Below are 18341 nucleotides of genomic sequence, written 5' to 3'. Positions count from 1 at the left end.
TTAGCCTATTTATGTTTTGCAGCTACAAACTCCACATTAGTGGTTGGAAGTTATACATTACTTTTTTTAAGCAGGGCAACAACAGTGTAACTAAGGAAACGAATACCTTTTCTTGCTGGCTGTTAGATTTCATTTCACTGAAAGCAAAAACGTACTGACTCTGCATTTGTTGGTCATGTGTCATTACACATCTCTCTAATAATAACATGTCACTTCAACAAGGAAACTGTCACTTGAAAAGCGATGGCATGCACATCCTTTTCCTCATTTCAAACATTTCTCAACTCTGAGGGTTAGTTCGCAGTTTCTCTTTTCCTGCAGATCTGACCTACAATCTTCAAAGAGGTCAGCACACCTGGAGCAGCAGAGTTTGGGTGAAATCGCTCTTTAATGTGACGGCAAGAAAAACACCAGTTCACATGACAAGTACAAATACTTTCCACTGTTGGTGCGTTTCAGGTAAGGACATGCAGGGAGGTGATGTCACTATTCAAAGCAATTTTCCCATTTCACAGTTAAAGGTCAGGGGGCAAACGTTGGCAGTTACACTTTGTTCTTCCATTGCTTTCCTCTCACATATTCATTTGTAAACTCTTTATATCAGAATATTCAGCATTTTCACGTCATAAGAGGGCTGCATAATTTAATAGTCCAGGGTTACAGAGAGCAAGCACAGAAACAAACATGTACTGCCTACAACCTTCCCAACCAGGGACGCTCGTACTTCATCAGGCCCGACTCAAACTTAAGCCCCGACCACGAAGCAAAGAGAGCCACTTAAAGAGCTTGCGTCGGTTTGAATCATTTCACCGGAGAAACGTTCTGAACCTTTACGTTTTAGTGCAGCAAGTTAAAGTTTGTTTCAAACGAGCGTTCATTTGCATATCAGAAGCATGTTTTGCATGACCTGGAAACTAACTTCCATCATTTTAAATACATTTTTTTAAAGCCCACAGAGGTACAACCAGTCGCTCAGAGCGACGGAAATCATGTTTACACATCGTAATCACGGCCTGTTTAGGTGCGACTTGCACAATTTAGACGATTTCCCACTGGGTGTAGTGAAACTTAAACGGAGCTCAACATGTTAAAAACAAAATATGTTTAGCTGTAATTGTGACTCAGAAATAAACAGGTTGCTACAGTTAATTAAAAAAAGAAAAAAAAAGCCACAAGCTTTGCTGTGAGCGATATTCTGCCGCATACATCTCCAGCCAAACAATGCAGGCAGCTAGCCAACATCACAGCTCAATCAATGTGGGGAGATGGAGGGGGAAAAGGGTGGGGAGGGATGCCTTCAGAGATTACATTCTGTTACCACCAGCATGAGCCTTTCATCAGGGTAGATGGCTGTTTTCACTGCAGCGATACTGAAAGTATTTCAGCTGCCACTGTAATTTGTTGATTTTTTTTTTTTTTTTAAATGCTTTACTTATTTTTTTTTATTTTTTCGCTTATCGAGTACATTCAACAAAAAGCAGGCGTCGCCCAAAAATGAGCGTACCAGCTTAATCTGGATGATCACAGATGAATTTCAGGGCGAACCGACCTTGTCAACCATGACTAGGCTTACACATTGAATCCATTTTGGGCTGAACGGTAAACAAGTTATAACCTGCTGCTGCCGTTTTTGTTTCCTGGTGTAAGAATATGCATGTGCGGCTTTCCTCATACACTGCACTCCCATGGATATCCAGTTGTCCCCATCCTTCGCTGCATCGCGTTTTTCCCACTTTTTGTTTTTAAACAACCGATCAAGTATGTAACAGGTTCACCTTTCACTAAAAGCAGACCCGTCAGTGCACCACGTCCCACCTGTCCCTTCAGTTTTACTACAGACTACCTCAAACTTTCTGTGTCTTTATCCCAACTGTTCAAAACAAGAAAAAATACATATACACCATACAAAGACTCGTTAGGACAGATCTTCTAAACAAAAACAAAGAAAAAAATTATAAAGTGCTCTAAAAAAAGTTCCTGTAGCTCACTGTGGAGCGTCTGAGGGTTAGACAGTTCAAGGTTAACAGTGACAAACAAATTAGACAGCATCTCGCACTTACACATAAACAAGTATCTACATAAATAGTCAGAAATTCATCACCCTGTAAAAAAGGAAAGGAAACACTGCATGTGCAAAGCTTGTAAAATTAATGGATACCGTACTGATGTGTTCTTTGCCACAAATATAATTTTTTAAAAATTAAATAACCATGAAAATGATACTGAAGATGTCCCGTTAGTCAGAGTTGTCCTGATTTCGTATTCGGCGGTGAGGCTCAGTAGGAGGTCTGTCTCTCTCTCTGGAATGATTTTCGGGTAAGATTTCAACAAGAGCACAAGCGCTGGTCCTGTTTCCTCTCTCCCCCCCATGTCAATTTAATGCCTCCAGAAATCACAGTCTACTTGTGGCCTGAAAGAAAAGTAACAAAGGGGCACACATTTCATTTTGAGAAAGGTTTACTCTCCACTAGAGCTGTCAAATAGAATTTATTACACTGTTAAAAAGCCTTACTAACACAAAAGCTCACCTAATGTCAAACTGTTCCAATTGAATGCTTGCAAAGGTAATTTGGTAATTTGTTTTTAAAAATCTGAACAGCTGGCACTACAACCATGAACAGGGTGGAACACGAGCTCTTTTTATTATGTAGAGTGATAGTTGTCAAGTTAGGAAATCTGAACTTTAATTAAGCGACTTTGGAAACTCGTTTCCAAAAAAGTTCATCATGTTTAACCTGCAATGTTTACCTACAACACCCTCAGTTACTTGTTTTTATTCTGTCACTATACCAGAGCAGTTTTTAATGAGTCACTGTTCAAAATAATTTTCATTTCCTGGAACTTGCTTCACCTCATCAGTTCATGCTCTGACTGAAACAAGCCTTTTTAGCTGCCATTACCCTCCCTTTAAGCTAACATTCCTGTGAATGCAAACAACAGGTAGGTGGAGCTTCTGTGCTCGCAACTGGAGCTGTGCGCCCGAGACATCTGCTCCACCTGTGACACACGTAAACACTGGCATCACGTAAGAGTATAGAGTAGACATACTGACCTGTGAGGTATTTAGCTCCGATTAACATCAGCATGCTGCCAATGATGTAGAAGCCAAGCGGGACGCTGCTGAAGATACTGGTTTCACCTTTTCCACGAAACGAGCGCGGAACAGAGAAGAAGAGAGACGATGATTCTGAGCAGCGAACTACAAACAAGTCAAAATGGCCTCTACCTCTGCACACTGTAGTAACATAGGAAAAAATACACTACTTTGCAAAAGTCTTGATCCACTCGTCATTTCCTTATACTACCAAACCCCTGCGCTGCTTGGGTTTCAGGTAAAGATCCATATACTGGTAAATTTACCAGAACAATACTGACTATAATAATGTAACACATGTGTTAGATGTCAAAGTTGAACAATATAAATATATTAAATATATTAAAATAATATAAATATATGTTGTAACATTAATTAGGAATAAACATAGATATCTTAGAATCAGTATAGTGTGATTTTTGCTTCCAAGCACCCAGAGTTTCTTTTCATTTCTTAAAGCGGAGTTGAGCAACAGTTCTCCAGAATTTTTTAAGGTCTTTCAAAGGTGTTCTTTGGACATTGGTTGCTTTTTCACTCATTTTCATTCCAGTCCTTGTACCTGCCTATTTTCAGAGGAATGATTTTTGTTTGTTGAGACCTATAAATCATTCAGGCATAAAAAAAAGCTAACTCAGGGGCTGAACCAGTGTTGTGTCTACTCAGAGAACCAATTTTAAGCTTTGATTGGCAGCAGCTTCATTTATCAGCATGGCAATGATCCCAAACACACTGCTGATAAAGGAAAAGCATACCTAGATAGAAAAACGCACAGTAAAACCCAAGCAGTCGTAGATTGGCCACCCCAGAGCCTGGACCTCAACATAGTACAAGAGTTTTGCACAGTACTGCATTTTATCTTAGCTTCTTGAACATATAAATGAGTTTTTCAGGAACAATATTTTAAAAATATTCATTGCAAGCACAGAGCTGCATGATAGTGTTAGTGACACAAATGGGGATGTTCTCCTGATAACAACAGAAGAACATCCCCATACAGCATAATAATCACCTAATTTGACTACACCAGATTACAGATTGATATGAGTCTTGGATAAACTCATGAGCTTCATAATGTTTTGACTAAAATCACATATCAGTAATATCAGGGCAGTAACGTTTTTTTAAACGACAGGCGTCAAAATACATGAATGCGTCTTTTATTGTTTGAGGTGCATTTAAGTGTCATTCACTTTTTTGATTTATGGCCTCGTCTTAGAGTTTAAACCTGTTCTGAGTTGTGAGTGCTGCCCACCGTTTCCATTGCAAACAGGCTCCGTCGTCTCCCAGTTCATGGATTTCTCAACAGCCTTCTTCCACCGAGCATATCGAAACTCGCTCTCTGTAGAACAAAGATAAGTGTGTTTACTTTTAAGCATCACATGTTTTAAGCATTATCTGATCTCATCAGCCAGCCAGAGCTCTGGCAGCAGCCCAACGTACCTTCGGGGTTGATTTGAGGTTCGAACTTCTCTGACGTCACTTCGCTCAGGTCCTCGGGGTTCAGACTCCAAACGCTCACCCCCTCTGCTGCTCCTGCTGCCATCGCTGCACCGAGAGCTGTGGTCTCAGGCATGGATGGTTTCACTGGAAATGGACATTATATTTACTCATAATTAATAACAACAGAAAAATGACAAATACATGTATATATGAATGAGTTATTATACATCATACTACATATGAAAAAACACTTATGATAGTGGCTCAACTTAGAACAGCAAAAGTCAGAGAGGCCTATAGTAGCATTTCTTGTCCAGTAGTTTTACATCAGATAAATGGATATAACTTGTGGTTGCATGACTGGTTTGGTCACTGCTCAACAAATAACCGTGTCAACTTCCTTGTGGCATGACATGGATCCTTTTAAAAACTCGAGCGGTGTGAACGGCACTCCTACCAACAGGGATGCAGAGGATGTCCGCCTGCAGCTGCATCAGCAGCTTGTTGGATGTCATTCCTCCGTCTACCTGGAGCTGTGTCAGCGGGATGCCGCTGTCCTGGTTCATGGCGTCCAGTATCTGCGCACATCATCATATCAATGGGTTTTTTTTAAAGCAAAGACAAACATTTCACTTGCTGAACACTAGTTTTCACTTTTCGCTACTTTTTCTGTGGTGACTGATTAGAGAAGAAAGCGCGTACCTCTCGTGTCTGGAAACAGACGGCTTCCAGCGCAGCAAAAGCGAGGTGGCTCTTATTAGTGAACTGAGTTAGCCCGCAAATGATTCTGTGACACGGAGAAAGTTTGATTCAGAGAGGTGCATTTCAGCAGACGCTTTAAGATGTTCACCACAGTCTCAGTACCCTCGTGCGCTGGGCTCCCAGTAAGGTGCGTAAAGGCCCGAAAACGCAGGAACGAAGTAGCAGCCGTAAGATGTGCCGACAGAAGCAGCCAACTTCTCTGCAGGGGGAAAAAACACAAAACGGCAAATGAAGTAAAAATTCTGTGAACACTGATGTCATAAACAGCTGTCTAGTTTATACATGTACAAAGTCAACTTTTATTATTCCTTTTACAGATAATCCGGATACACCACATGCCCCGAACCAAGAGCAGAACCTACCAAGTTCTTCAGATGATCCAATGATCCCGAGATTGTCCTGCAACCAGCGGACCACAGCTCCAGCGATGGCCACAGAGCCCTGACAGCAAAGAGCAGGAAAACAAAAACAATACATATTCAGATTACCTGTCAATTCAGGGATACTCACATTTCTGTATCCTCTTTGGAAGACTAAATGGGCCAAGATCTAAAAACATAAATAGTTCACTTAAGAAATCAGAAAATTAACACTACATGACACTAAATCTAAACTAAAAACTAAACTTAGGTGTAAAAAAAATAGTAATTTTTTTTAGCTAACTAAAGTAAAAATGTCCTTGGTTTTTAGTAAAGAAAAAAAATCAATTTCAGCTGATGTGTGTGTTCATTGTATGTGTGTGTGTGTGTGTGTGTCCTATTCTGATTTCCTTAAATATCGCCTCTGCCCTCCACTCTGAAACTAACCTGAGTTAAAAACAAAAAGTCAAAACGGAATAAAAAAAATAAATAAAACCAATTACAAAATGCTAAACTACATTAGCTGCAATCTACATATACTCACATCTGTATTGATCCCCCTATTTTATAATTTATTTCATTTTCTTTGTTTATCTTTAATTCCTTCTTCTTCTACTTTTTTAAATTGATCTTGCCTTTGCATTTCCTGCTCACTTTTCCCCAGTTGTATTTATTCTTTTTAAACCTTGTTTATACATTTACACTACATTGAACAGGGGTCTGTCATTCAAATGTATACAGTGCCCACTGTGCCAGCTCAAATTTGAGAATAAAAACGTGACTTCCGTCATTCTTAGCTTTAAACACGTTTTTGACAGATTTCTAAAATATTTGCGTTTTCTTGGTTTTATGACATGAAATTCATTAAAATATTGGATTTTATGAAAAATCATGAAAACCTTATATCGGAACACGTGAAAGAGTTTTAACTTCGTTTTAATAATAATTTGTTAAGTTTTTTTTTTTGTTTTTTTGTTTTACAAAGTCAATCATGTGTTTTTGATTTTGGCAGTTTTTGTCCTCCACACTTCGGAAAAGAGCTGAAGGATTAGAGAATATTATGAAAGTGGGCGTTATCATTTTGATATTCATGTCAAATATCACTTCATTTATATATACTGTACCTCCAGTGCATAACAGGCAGGCTTGTCCCGACCAAGTTTGTACGCCACAGTGGTCAGAAGTCCGTGCTCTGACATCACAGGCTGTAAAACAGCAGACACAAGAAAAGTAGCATTATGTAAATGCCTGTACGATGGTACCACAGTGTTTAAACTCAAGTCTTAGGTAGAGGACCTTAACCCCAGTGTTTCGCAGGAGAAAGCAGCCAGTCCCATACCTGAAACATAATAAACTCATATTTAGCTGGATTTTTAGCAAAGGTGTCAAGTTTTAATAAAAAGCAAACCTATAAATACCACCTACGTGTTTTTAGCCTGCCCGTCCTGAAAGCACATCTGTCCAACAAGTGCTGCTGACTGATCTCCAAGACACTGTTTATTTTTTAAATAAAATACAAACACATATTGGATTAACCTCTCACACTGCATGAAAAACACTAAAACAATGTTAAAAAAATAAAAAATTAAGTCAGACTTACCCCTGATATTGGAATACCTGAAAGAGCCCCTGATTTCTGTCAAGAGAAAAAAATGAAAGCAAGTATAAGCGCCTAACAGTAAAATGGCATCAACTGTCTCTTGTATTAAATAGATGTTGACACTCACGCCTGATTATAACTGGTTTTTTGTTTTTTTTTTGTTGTTGTTAAAATCTTAAACCAATAGCACAAAAACTTAATTTTAACCACTATGAACAATAGCCTGAAAACAAAAAAAAGGGGGGAGGGGGGGGAATTCATCATTATTTGACTGTATGAAGCCAAATAACAAAAACATACTGCTGAAATTTGAATTGTACAGAGTTTAGTGCAACAGTGAAATCACAGTGAGGGAAACAAAGGCGGGTGAGTGTGAACCTGTACCTCTACTAAAATGTCTTCACTCCTACACGTGGCTTCGGTTTGACGTTTAAAAAGAGAACATATAAAAAGTCGGTGAAATAAAATCGTGCCCAAGAGTGAAGAGATTTAGAAGATGGGACGCTGGAGGAGAAGAAGATGGTCCACCAATGACAACCACCCAAGGAGCATGCCACCACAGTGAACAGGGTCCATCTAGCACATTTCCAATAGAGCTGACATGGTTGTGTACTGGCTGTGAAAACACTCACTGGTCTTTTCTACTTCTACAGTTTCTCTGCTCTGTTGATGGCAATGCCTGCAATCGGTCACTTGGGGGCAGCAAAATGAGCTGTGATAAGAACAATGCTTTATAATGACTGAGGGGAAATCTTTGGAGCAAATATTACTGACATTATTTAGTGTTTACAGTTTGAAAATTCTTTTTTTTTTAAATTTAGATGCTTATTAGTTTCACTGTTATTGTAACATGGAGAGGTTTTTTTAACATGAGGTGAGATTTGAGTACAGCACTTTGTGAACACAATTAACTCACAGTCACATAGACATCTTAAAGGGCCCACTATACCCACAGCTGTGGACCTCACGAACAGATGCCAGTTGGCACAAGCTGCATTTGATAGTATTTTGGTTGATCGTGCACTTCTATTAGGGTGGCTGTAGCTCAGGAGGCAGAGCAGGTCTTCTACTAATTCGAAGGTTGGTGCTTCGATCCACTTTCCAGTGTCCACGCCAAAATATGGTTGGGCAAGATGCTTAACCCCAAAGTAACTCTCCGATGCATCGATGGGAGTGTAAATGTGTGTGAATGTTAGATTGGAAGCACTTCGGTGTAGAAAAGAATGCATGTATTAATGAGGCATGTCGCTATAAAAGAACCAGTCCATCTACCTCTCTGTTTTTGTAACCTCGCATGAGTGCTGCATGTGGGATCATGTCAGTTGTTGCCAACATTTCAATGAGACATCAGCGTGGAAGATCAGAGATTGGCAGATTATACAGAGAGAGATGTTGCAAGAATTTCAACTTTGAAAAGCAATTTGATTCCAGTTTCGTTTTTCTCTGCTCCCATACTTGTAGTCATTCAGAGGTTTTATCTGAGCGGCAGCACAACCAATGTGGCGACTGTAGTGGGCTCTTGTGTCCCAGTGGGACAGCCTGTTTTATTTATGTTTTTGTTTTTAGAGCCCGGCTGAAGTCGGGGCAAAGATTTAGTTTCCATGTATGCACAGTCACTCTGGATCTACTCAAAATGGGTGCGTGAAAGAAAAAGAGCTGCTTTGCCACGTGCATTTGGGCTCAGCCAAAAACAAAAAAAAAAAAAAAACATGCCCACCCAAAGCATCAACAGGCAGGCTGCAGTGATAAACCTTTCCTAGCGTGACAAAGACTAAAAGTAAAAACACTTTCTGTATGTTTTTATATTTAGTTACTAAAGTCACATCATAGTGAAAATAGATAGTGAAAACACTGATCTTTCTTCAGTTTATTCATAATTCTTGCTTTTTACCTTTTTACATTGTTTTTCCGTCTTTGGCTACACAGATATCACAATAGCATCTTATCAGAGGTTACTCTTATTCCCACCTCTACTCTAAATGCTTGATGCTTAATCTAATGGAAACATTAGCCTTCATATGAATCTTGGAAATGCACTAAGTGATGGTGTGTTTGTGTCGGGTTAAAAGCAGGATGGGTTGGCTTTGCATGTGAGGGAAAATAGGGATGGTGAGTTCTTACTTACCCGGCTAGAACATATTTTCTACCAGTGAGAGAAGAGAGACAATGGCACACAAAAAAATGCCTAAAAGAATTTCTCAATCAACTTTCATGCATTTAAACAGTCTGAAAGCACACTGAGATAAGTACAAACACAAAACAAAACTCTTATCTATCATCTTTTAGTGTCTCGCTGCATGAGGCAATGCACTCTCTGAACACTAGAGTCATTCTAACAGTGAAATCTTTAGTGTAAAAAGTTAATATAACCACAGATTATAGTGATTTTGTGATTAGGAGAGACAGTGTGCCTATGCTTACCATAAGGCCGTATATTTCTGATGAGCTCCTCACCCTGGGTAAGATCTCCATAGGAATACCAAAATATCTGATGGCATTGAGAGGTGAGACTTCAGCAGAATAATTTTAGAGGTGTTATAAGTGATATTTCCCCACCCTCTTCACCAATATGATAGAATACATAAATAACTATGATGTGACTTTCAGCTCTCATACTTGCAAAGTTCTGGATCCCAGTCCATTGTGTGAATGTTAAACAGCATGGTTCTGCTGGCGTTGGTCACGTCCGTGCAGTGGACTCCGCCTGACTTACCCCCTGTCAGACACTGAGCCACAAATAAAGACACACAAATAAAGTCAATATAGTTTTCCACTTTTTTCAAAGAACATGTCTATGACTTCTCTTAAAGAAGGAAGCCTGTGACTACCCAAATAAGCCAGGAGTCGACTGTGCCGAACATGGCGCGGTGCGACACCACAGCTTGGTGGACCTCGTCCACGTTGTCCATCAACCAGCGAAGTTTGACGGCGCTGAAGTAAGTGCTGATCGGGAGCCCCGTTTTATGCTGCAGGGTGGCAATGACATGAATGTGAATCTCTTATGTGAGGCCATACACAAAATACACAGGGATTAAAAAACATTACATACTCAAATAGATGAAAATAGCCAACGCCATCCTACCTAAACTGCACTCAACAGAACAAAAGTGCAAACTCAAACATGGATCAACGTTACCTTCAAGTGGTTCTTATTTCTTCCTGGAGTTTTATTTATAAGCCGCTCAACCGTTGACTGAGTCCGCAGGTCCAGCCACACTAAATAGAGGCATGGCAATTATTTCACAACATCCACAATCAGACCAACAGCACCCCGATGTAGTAACAGTCATGGCTGCTTGTGTTGAACATGGCAGTGTATAAACCAGAAATCCCTGCGGGCCAAAACATTAAGCGATAAATGCTCTTGTGCCAAGCTGATGCCAGCTGGGTCCAGATTTCTTGTGTCCTCATAAAGATGCAAAGGTGGGAATTCTGTTGGAGGAAGTCAGGTGAGGGGGAGCCAATAAAAATAAAGTTGGCTTTTTGGAGGGAACTGAGAGGCTGCATACACTCACTGGCCAAATTATTAGGTACATTTTCCAAGCAGGGTGCTGGAAACATCCCTCAGAGGTTTTGGTCCATAATAACATGACAGCATGCACATCCATGATGTGAATCTGCTGTTCCACCACAGTCATCTACTTATTGTGAGATTGGTGGTTTGATCCCTCGCTCCTCCAGTCTGGAAGTCGAGGGCAAAGATACTGAATCCCAAGATGCCCCTAATGCATTCATTAGAGTGTGAATGTATGTGTGTGAATGAGGCTCAAACAGAAGTGAAAAGCACCACTTTATAACTAAAACAACATGACAAAGCAAAAACTGAAAGGTTAAAACTACACAAAAAGAAGGCGTTCAATTAAGTAGCTAAAATAAACAAAAATCTAAATGAATATAATCAAGTTACACCAGGTAAACAGCTTAATAAAATAATAAAGATCAATAAAGTGCCTTTATCTATACAAATAGCTCAATAAATTCAAAAAAGCAAGATTTAAAACGCGAATGAATAGAATATAAAATACCAGGCGGCATTAAAGAGTCAGTGCTTATTCCAATGCTAATGTCAGGTCTGTAGGACACACATCAAACAAGTCGCACAGAGATATCAGACTGTACCGATTGCATTGTAGAGAGGCTCCCCCGTCTCTTTGTCCCAGACAAGCGTGGTCTCTCTTTGATTGGTCACTCCAATAGCTGGACAAATTTAAACAGCAGAGGTTTCAGAGCTTTGAAATGGATGAAAAATGGCACTCAGGTGGCAGCGTGAACCCCATGCACAAATACCTTTGATGTTGGAGATGTCAATGTTGAGCTGCGTCAGCTTTTCACATGTCCGCTCCATGCACTCGTACACCGACTGCAGGATTTCTTTGGGATCCTCCTCCACCCAGCTGAACATCAGGAGAAGAATCCATTTTTAAAACAGACGCACATGTGTGGTGCGACGTGGAGGACTTTCAGTAGTTTTATCACTCACCCTTCTTTTGGGAAGCTCTGTTTGATTTCCACCTGATGATGGCTGAGGAGCTCTGCCGTTTTTGAATTAAACACCTTAAAAGAGACAAAACGTCACAGTGCCTTTACAGTTAGGATTCTGGGAAAGCTTCCCAGGCCTGCTTTTTTCCTGTTTCACCACAACAACATGAAAGGCTTTTCCACGCCACCATTTACATTTTCCCTTTAAACTTTAAACTGTCATTCCTTGAATCCCAAACCTGCTTTTCTAGACTCTATGCAGCTGCCATCAAGGAAAAAAAAATATATTAAAATTAATTAATTAAAACACTCTGGGAATATTACATCTCATGCACCACCATCTTGAGATGACGTTAGCCAAGCAAACTTGTATTAAATTGACATTGGACAAACTCGACAAAGCTACTTGCTAATTTTGACTGGGCCGATGACTTAATCACACAAGTAAAAATAGGACAGCAAACCTCCTTACACCCAAAAATGCCATCTTATGGCAACAATAATGGCAGGTTTTAGTGCCAGTGTTGGTATGTTTGACATTCTGATTTGGCAGTAGAAAAAAAATAACTGAAGTGAGATAACTTAATCTTACTGGATAATATCATTTTTGATTAAAAAAAATTACTTTAAAGACATAATTTGCAGTTGAAAAAAGATGATACATTGCAATCCATGTTACTGCAATATTTAGCATATCGCCAAAATGTTAAAAATATTGTATCGTGAGTGAAGTACTGTGACAATATTTCACTATTATGGGGTCTCTGGTGATTTCCACTTCTACTGGGGGCTGGAGTTTATCTCAGCTGTCACAGGGCAAGAGGTGGGGTACACCCTAGACAGACCTGACATAGCAATATGCAACCGGTGTTAGAGGAAGCAAGTGTTAAAGCGATAAGCAGCGTAATCTCTGCACAGCATATATCCCCCCAGGACAATTATCACCTTCGAAAATACCTCTGCACGTGTCTTGTGGTATTAGATGCAAAGATACAGTCGGTGCAAGAACACTGGAACAATAAATAAAATAAAATGTGCAAAACTACATTAAAAAATGTAAATAAATAAAATCAGCAAAAATATTACCTTTTACTTGTTATGTAACGTTTAAATGCCACAGAACACACATTCACTTCACCCATGTGTCTTTATCTGACAGCTGAGGTGACTCAGAGCAATTAAACTCTTGGCACTCAACTATCAGCCACACCCAAGGACATAAATAAAAAAAGAACACATGTTAAATCAAAAGTAGCTGACTGTTTTGGGTGTGTGGCTCGTCTTCCTTTCTCTTGTTAAATAATACATTAAATTATACATACGGTCTAACGTTTCTGTCTTTTTTTGGTAATACTATGTAATTTATATTTCTTGCATTACTATTTGAGTTCGGTGCTTTATAGGAAAGTTTACTACTTGTTAACTGAAACTAGCGCATCCTTCCTAGCTTTATTCTTCTTCTTTTTTTTTGCCTGCATGTCCTTCATGTGCAAATCTTTGTCAACCATTCCTGGAATTGAGGCCTACATGGTACAAATTTCCCTTTATACAGATTCCAATAGAAGCTCAGAATCAACATTTATTGGGAAAACAAGAACCAGGCACGATCATCCAACTTGATGAATAAGGTAGTTTATCTTATGTTTTGTTTTTTACAGGGAGCACAGACTGCTACTGCAGTAAAGTGAAACGATACCAGACATTTGTTATGAATATATAGATTTCCTCTGTAGATACAGTACTGTGAGTTCCCATATGAAAAGCACAGCCAAGGACACCGGCGGCTCTATCCACAGTCATTTAAATGTGACCCGCTAGCTAGAGGAGACCCTCCTGCCCCTGCTGTCTCCGGTTTGTCTTACCAGAAAGCGGGTGGAGCTCGTGCCCTGGTCGATAGCAGCAACCAGTGGCCCCAGCATTATCCGGTGGGAAGACGCGGCCATGGTGCCGTTCATGGGCAGCCCCGGAGCTACGGGCACGGAACTGTACAGGAAACCGATTATTCCCACCGGCGAAGCGGTTCCGTGCTCAGGCAAAGTCGGTGGGTCAGTCGCTGCCTTCAAACGTAGCGGCCACTAGTGATGACGCAACTGTCTGTACTCGTGTCTCATGCGGACCAATACAATGTTCCCAAGAAAATTACCATTTTCAACGAGCATTAGGTGCTTGAGCTGAAGTGTAAGGCGATTCTGGAAAGTTCTGCAGACTCACTAACAAAAACAGTAGTTCCCATACCGGGAGTCGAACCCGGGCCGCCTGGGTGAAAACCAGGAATCCTAACCGCTAGACCATATGGGACGTTAGGCAAAGGCTGTGATATCGGACATTTATATCGCCATTTCACAGTTGAGCGAGTATGGCTGTAGTAAATATGTGTCATTTTATGAACGAATTTAAGTACGTCTCTCTAGGGTGTTTGAAGGAGTCTATGGCGTAGCTGCTGTTTTCTAAAAACCTTTCAGCAGGGTGACAAGAATACGTGCCGCTTTCTTCTTTATCCACCAGAGGGACATCATACATCGAGCTTCCGTTTGACTTCCGTCTGTTTCGTTCAGCGGCGGCTGTCGATGACGTCATCACAAACGGACCATGTTGTCGTTCTTGAAATGAGTGAAGCGGTCGTCTTCACATTTGATTCTTCTTAAGTTCTTGATCGTATTTTCACCACAGAGACTTAAAATGTAAGTAACGGGATAAGACTCTTTCTATTTAAGCTCTGAAATATGTAACACGCTTGGCCAGTTATTCAGCCAGTCTGACTCATTTCTGCATTTGTAGGGCTGACTACTGGAAGTCACAACCAAGGAAATTCTGCCAGTACTGCAAGTGCTGGATTGCAGACAATAAGCCCGTGAGTATACAGGAAGATGTGGCTCTGTGTTACCGAGGACGGCGTCCACGCTAATGTTTCTCGTGTTTTTCTCTGCAGAGCATCGAGTTCCACGAAAGGGGGAAAAATCACAAAGAAAATGTGGCTGCCAAAATTTCAGAGGTACTGACTTTTATTCTGTTTTTTTTAAATATACGAAGTAACAGATTGCATAATATTATCAAATTATTAAAATAATTGAGCAAATAATAAAATTAAGATCTATTTTGTAGCATCCACAAATCTAGAAATTGAGCTTCATGGGCCGTGCTAAATTGATTTACATTCATATGAAAAGCTTCCCATTGAGGTCTTCAGTCTGTTTACTTACAAAGACACAGGTGTCCATAAAAATCAATAAAGTCTTGAATTACCTGGGATCTACTATCCAAAGCAATGGACAGTGCACAAGAGAGGTAAGATGATTTACATGATGGTAGTGAGACCTGCTAACAAAACTATAAACTGTCACAGCCTCCAATGTATATACTGTATATGTAGTAACCAGTTATTCATTACTTTTTTTTAATTCCATAATTTATCCCAGCATCTTTAAACTGCACCATTGTACCATTACACATATGTATATGGTATACAAGTTGTTATTATCATGGTCATGTTGCTATTGTCTGTACCGTCTGTCTATCCTGTTTACTTCAATAGCGAAAAACTTGCAGACTGGTACACTTGGCCAGCAAGCAGATTCTGATTCGTTGGAAGTGACCAGCATGTACAGGATTAGAGGGACAGCCCAGGTCAAGTGGTTTGGAGACAAAGTTAGAGAAGCAGGCTGAGATGGTTTAGACATGTGTGGAGGAGGGATAGTGAATATATTGGACAACATGAAGCTGCCAGGCAGGAGGAAAAGAGGAAGACCTCAGAGGAGGTTCATGGATGTAATGAAGGATGACATGCAGAGGGTTGGTGTGACAGGCGAGGGCGCTAGAGATAGGATGAGAAGATGGTGGCAGATGATCCCCTAAAGGGAGCAACTGAAAGAAGAACCACATAATACGCACATATTTTTTTTCTTAAATATTTGTCACTATAATATCACAAATTTTATACTGTTTACCCTGACTCCTTCCTTGAACTAGCTCTATTTTTGATTCATTTTAGCTTTATTATGCATAAAATGGCCCCCAGTACACGGTCACACAGAGCACACTATCATTATCAGTTTGTGCTCGAGTGACACACACAGGCATGAGCAGCCTGCCTGTCTTGGCACCATTCTCACGACTGGCACGAGAGATAAGGTGCAGACATAAACACAGCTGAGTGCAATCCTGTCTCCCTATTGGCCACAAGCCACTGCCACTCATTTTACCCTATCTTTCTCCTGCAGATTAAGAAGAAGAGCATTCAAAAGGCAAAGCAGGAGGAACGCATGTCCAAAGAGTTTGCTGCGATGGAGGAGGCTGCATTGAAGGCCTATCAGGAAGATCTGAAGAGGATGGAAAGAGAAGCGCAAGGTAATTGTCAGGGGATGTTCTTTAACCTGTGAGCATAAGTCCTTGGATTTATTTCAGCGGAGCATCTTTGTGTTTAGGTATAAGCTCTCCGGAGCAAACGACAGCACGGCCACAAGTTCAAGTGAAACCCCAGCCAAAGAAGCCACAGAAGAAAGCGGCGAAGGCGAGTGGTAAGGTCAGACAGCAAGCAGAAGAGCAGGTTTGGGTTGAAGGCCTAACAGATGATGGATACACGTATTACTACAACACAATAACAGGAGGTGAGGAATAATGGAGAATGTCGTGAAAGTCTGTGTCTATTTATAGTTTGTTTTTTTTTTTAAATATATTTCATTTGATTATTGCCTTTGTCTGTTTACATATGACAGAATCTAAGTGGGAAAAACCAGAGGGCTTCCAGGGAGCGAGTTCAGCCTCTGAACAGACTCAACAGACTGGAGTTAATATCTGTTTTATATAATATATATATATATATATATATATATATATATATAAATTTAATTACAAATGGGGTGTTCTGTTGCTCATATATCTTAATATTGTTTCTCCTAGAGTACTTCAGGCTCTGCTTGGATGGAAGCTGTCAGTCCCGATGGTTACACATACTACTACAACACAGAAACCGGAGGTGGAGAGTTTCTCTTTCTAAATTAATGGCTTCTTCTATTTTATGTCATCTGTGGGATTACATCCATTTTTTCCATCACCCTTCAGAGTCCAGCTGGGAGAAGCCTGCTGACTTCCCCCCTGATGAGGTGCCTGGATCCAGCTCTGAGTCCAACCAAGAAGGAGAGAGTCCAGAGGATCCCGTGACCCCTCAGCCAGAGCCTCTATCAGGAGAGGAGGAGAGTTCCAACGGGGCCCCATCATCTCAAGAGGCTGAAGCCCCTGAGAAAACCAGCCAGCAGCCCAAAGTGCCAAAGATCAGCTTCAGGGTGAGTAGTTCAAAGAGAAGGCGAGAGTCTGTATAGACGAACTTCACCTTCTTCTTGTTACAGTTCAGGTTTCCTGATTTTTGTTTGCAGAAAAGGAAAGCAGAGACGGAGCCATCAGAAAAAGAGGATGAAGGTAAAGTGAGTGACGACACTCCTAAAGATGACGATAAAGAGGCGACAAAAGTTGAGGAGGTCCAAAACACAACAGCTGAACCGGAGAAAACAGAAGAACAGGCGACACAAAGAGAGACGAAAGCCAAGAGGCCAAAAGCTGCCAATCCATACGGAGTCTGGGAGCAGATCCTGCAAGAAGAGGATCCGTAGTATGTGCAACATCTTTGAGTCGTTACACAGCGAGATCCTGCAAAAAGACTACATATGTGTGCCGGCAGCTACTAAAGAGCTTTTTCTTTGTCTCTTTTATTCTCATTTCAGTGAAAATGTGGATTTGCAGCTGCCTGAAGTGGAGGGAAGCACTGCCAGCGCTCCAGCAGAGCTGCCCCCGGAGCCCAAGCCGAAGTTCAAGGAACGCATCATCACTTCCCTCGGAGAAGAAGGCGGTCCGGCATCGTTCCGAAGGAACAAGACACAAAATGGCAAATCGAGGAGCCTCCGACAGAGAGACAATGACGACTGACCCCCCAACGAAGCCACAAAAACAATAACGTCTAAGTCAGGATGCCGCAGAATGAGACTTTTACACTCAGAGAACTTCTACTAAAAACATTTTGACATTTTATTGCATCTATTGGATCTTTGATGTGAAGCAGTTTCAGGAGAAATTGGCTTGAGAAGTCAAAAGTTGTTTAAAATGTGTTTTTCTAATTCTAAAGTTTTAACCGCTGGGTACAGTTTTTGTGTACAACAGCTGGTGATTTAGATAGGTTGGTATGATGTTGGGCGTCCCGTTTATTAATGTGAAGAATTTTCTCAGCAAATCAAAAAAACATTTTCTACTTCAATATCATTTTTTTTTTTTTAAGTAAGTAAGGCACCCGATTGGAAACATCAGTCTAATATTTGTCAGCTGAAGTGAATAATTGCTATACTTTTATAAAGCAGTATGGATTGTAGTTATTAACATGAGAAATATGTGATGTCAATAAATGACCTTCCAGTTAGTGGGGAAAAAAAACAACTTTAGAAAAAGGCTTGGCTTTTTTATTCACGCCAGAAAACATTTACTCAAAATTGGAGCTCAAGTGGTTGTTGGTCATGGCACACATGCAGGGTGTGACATGCTTTTATGGGTCAGAGTGTGTGTATAAAGCTGATAGGTGGCTTTGCCGCACCCTGATTGGCAAAGAACCATGAAAGACGCAAACAAT

The 18341-nt window shown here is 40.5% G+C and overlaps 2 protein-coding genes and 1 non-coding gene across 4 annotated transcripts; 1 reads left to right on the top strand and 2 right to left on the bottom strand.

Moving 5' to 3' along the window:
- Window positions 1-369: 369 nt before the first annotated feature.
- Window positions 370-13811, bottom strand: LOC134620196 (glycerol kinase-like). 2 transcript variants are annotated; one of them, XM_063466233.1, is made up of 21 exons: window positions 13597-13811; window positions 11736-11809; window positions 11543-11649; window positions 11375-11452; window positions 10392-10471; window positions 10084-10221; window positions 9872-9981; window positions 9677-9743; window positions 9381-9398; window positions 7256-7291; window positions 7081-7148; window positions 6952-6994; window positions 6780-6860; window positions 5659-5737; window positions 5399-5495; window positions 5237-5321; window positions 4992-5112; window positions 4535-4678; window positions 4347-4433; window positions 3053-3139; window positions 370-2410 (listed from the first exon to the last, which is right to left on the bottom strand). In XM_063466233.1, exons 1-21 carry the CDS (start codon window positions 13687-13689, stop codon window positions 2400-2402), a joined length of 1704 nt encoding a protein of 567 aa, XP_063322303.1. In that variant the 5' UTR covers window positions 13690-13811; the 3' UTR covers window positions 370-2399. The 2 variants fall into 2 exon arrangements, with proteins under 2 accessions (XP_063322303.1, XP_063322304.1); XM_063466234.1 differs by lacking the exon at window positions 9381-9398.
- A 149-nt stretch (window positions 13812-13960) lies between these two features.
- Window positions 13961-14032, bottom strand: trnae-uuc (transfer RNA glutamic acid (anticodon UUC)). Its single transcript has one exon. It is a non-coding gene; the product is annotated as a tRNA-Glu (tRNA).
- A 264-nt stretch (window positions 14033-14296) lies between these two features.
- On the top strand, window positions 14297-18151 carry wbp4 (WW domain binding protein 4). The gene is made up of 10 exons (XM_063467421.1): window positions 14297-14415; window positions 14513-14585; window positions 14664-14726; window positions 15952-16078; window positions 16156-16338; window positions 16447-16517; window positions 16631-16706; window positions 16793-17013; window positions 17104-17336; window positions 17449-18151. Coding segments are annotated over exons 1-10 (1251 nt in total). The 5' UTR covers window positions 14297-14413; the 3' UTR covers window positions 17651-18151.
- The last annotated feature ends 190 nt before the right edge of the window (window positions 18152-18341 follow it).

Source organism: Pelmatolapia mariae, linkage group LG23, assembly GCF_036321145.2.
Source record: "Pelmatolapia mariae isolate MD_Pm_ZW linkage group LG23, Pm_UMD_F_2, whole genome shotgun sequence".
NCBI lineage: Eukaryota > Metazoa > Chordata > Actinopteri > Cichliformes > Cichlidae > Pelmatolapia > Pelmatolapia mariae.
The sequence above is the reverse complement of the archived record's forward strand: the minus strand, read 5'-3'. Positions and strand labels throughout refer to the sequence as shown.

What these genes read in the sequence shown, in the direction of transcription:
- wbp4 (XM_063467421.1), top strand. An exon ending in GGATTGCAGACAATAAGCCC is followed by an intron (nt 14,586 to 14,663) that starts GTGAGTATACAG and finishes TTTTCTCTGCAG; the next exon opens with AGCATCGAGTTCCACGAAAG. An exon ending in CTACAACACAATAACAGGAG is followed by an intron (nt 16,339 to 16,446) that starts GTGAGGAATAAT and finishes TACATATGACAG; the next exon opens with AATCTAAGTGGGAAAAACCA.
- LOC134620196 (XM_063466233.1), bottom strand. Translation starts at nt 13,689, where the DNA reads ATGAACGGCACCATGGCCGCGTCTTCCCACCGGATAATGCTGGGGCCA. An exon ending in CTGCCTGTTATGCACTGGAG is followed by an intron (nt 5,738 to 6,779) that starts GTACAGTATATA and finishes CTTTGCTGTCAG; the next exon opens with GGCTCTGTGGCCATCGCTGG. An exon ending in TCTGTTTCCAGACACGAGAG is followed by an intron (nt 5,113 to 5,236) that starts GTACGCGCTTTC and finishes TGATGTGCGCAG; the next exon opens with ATACTGGACGCCATGAACCA.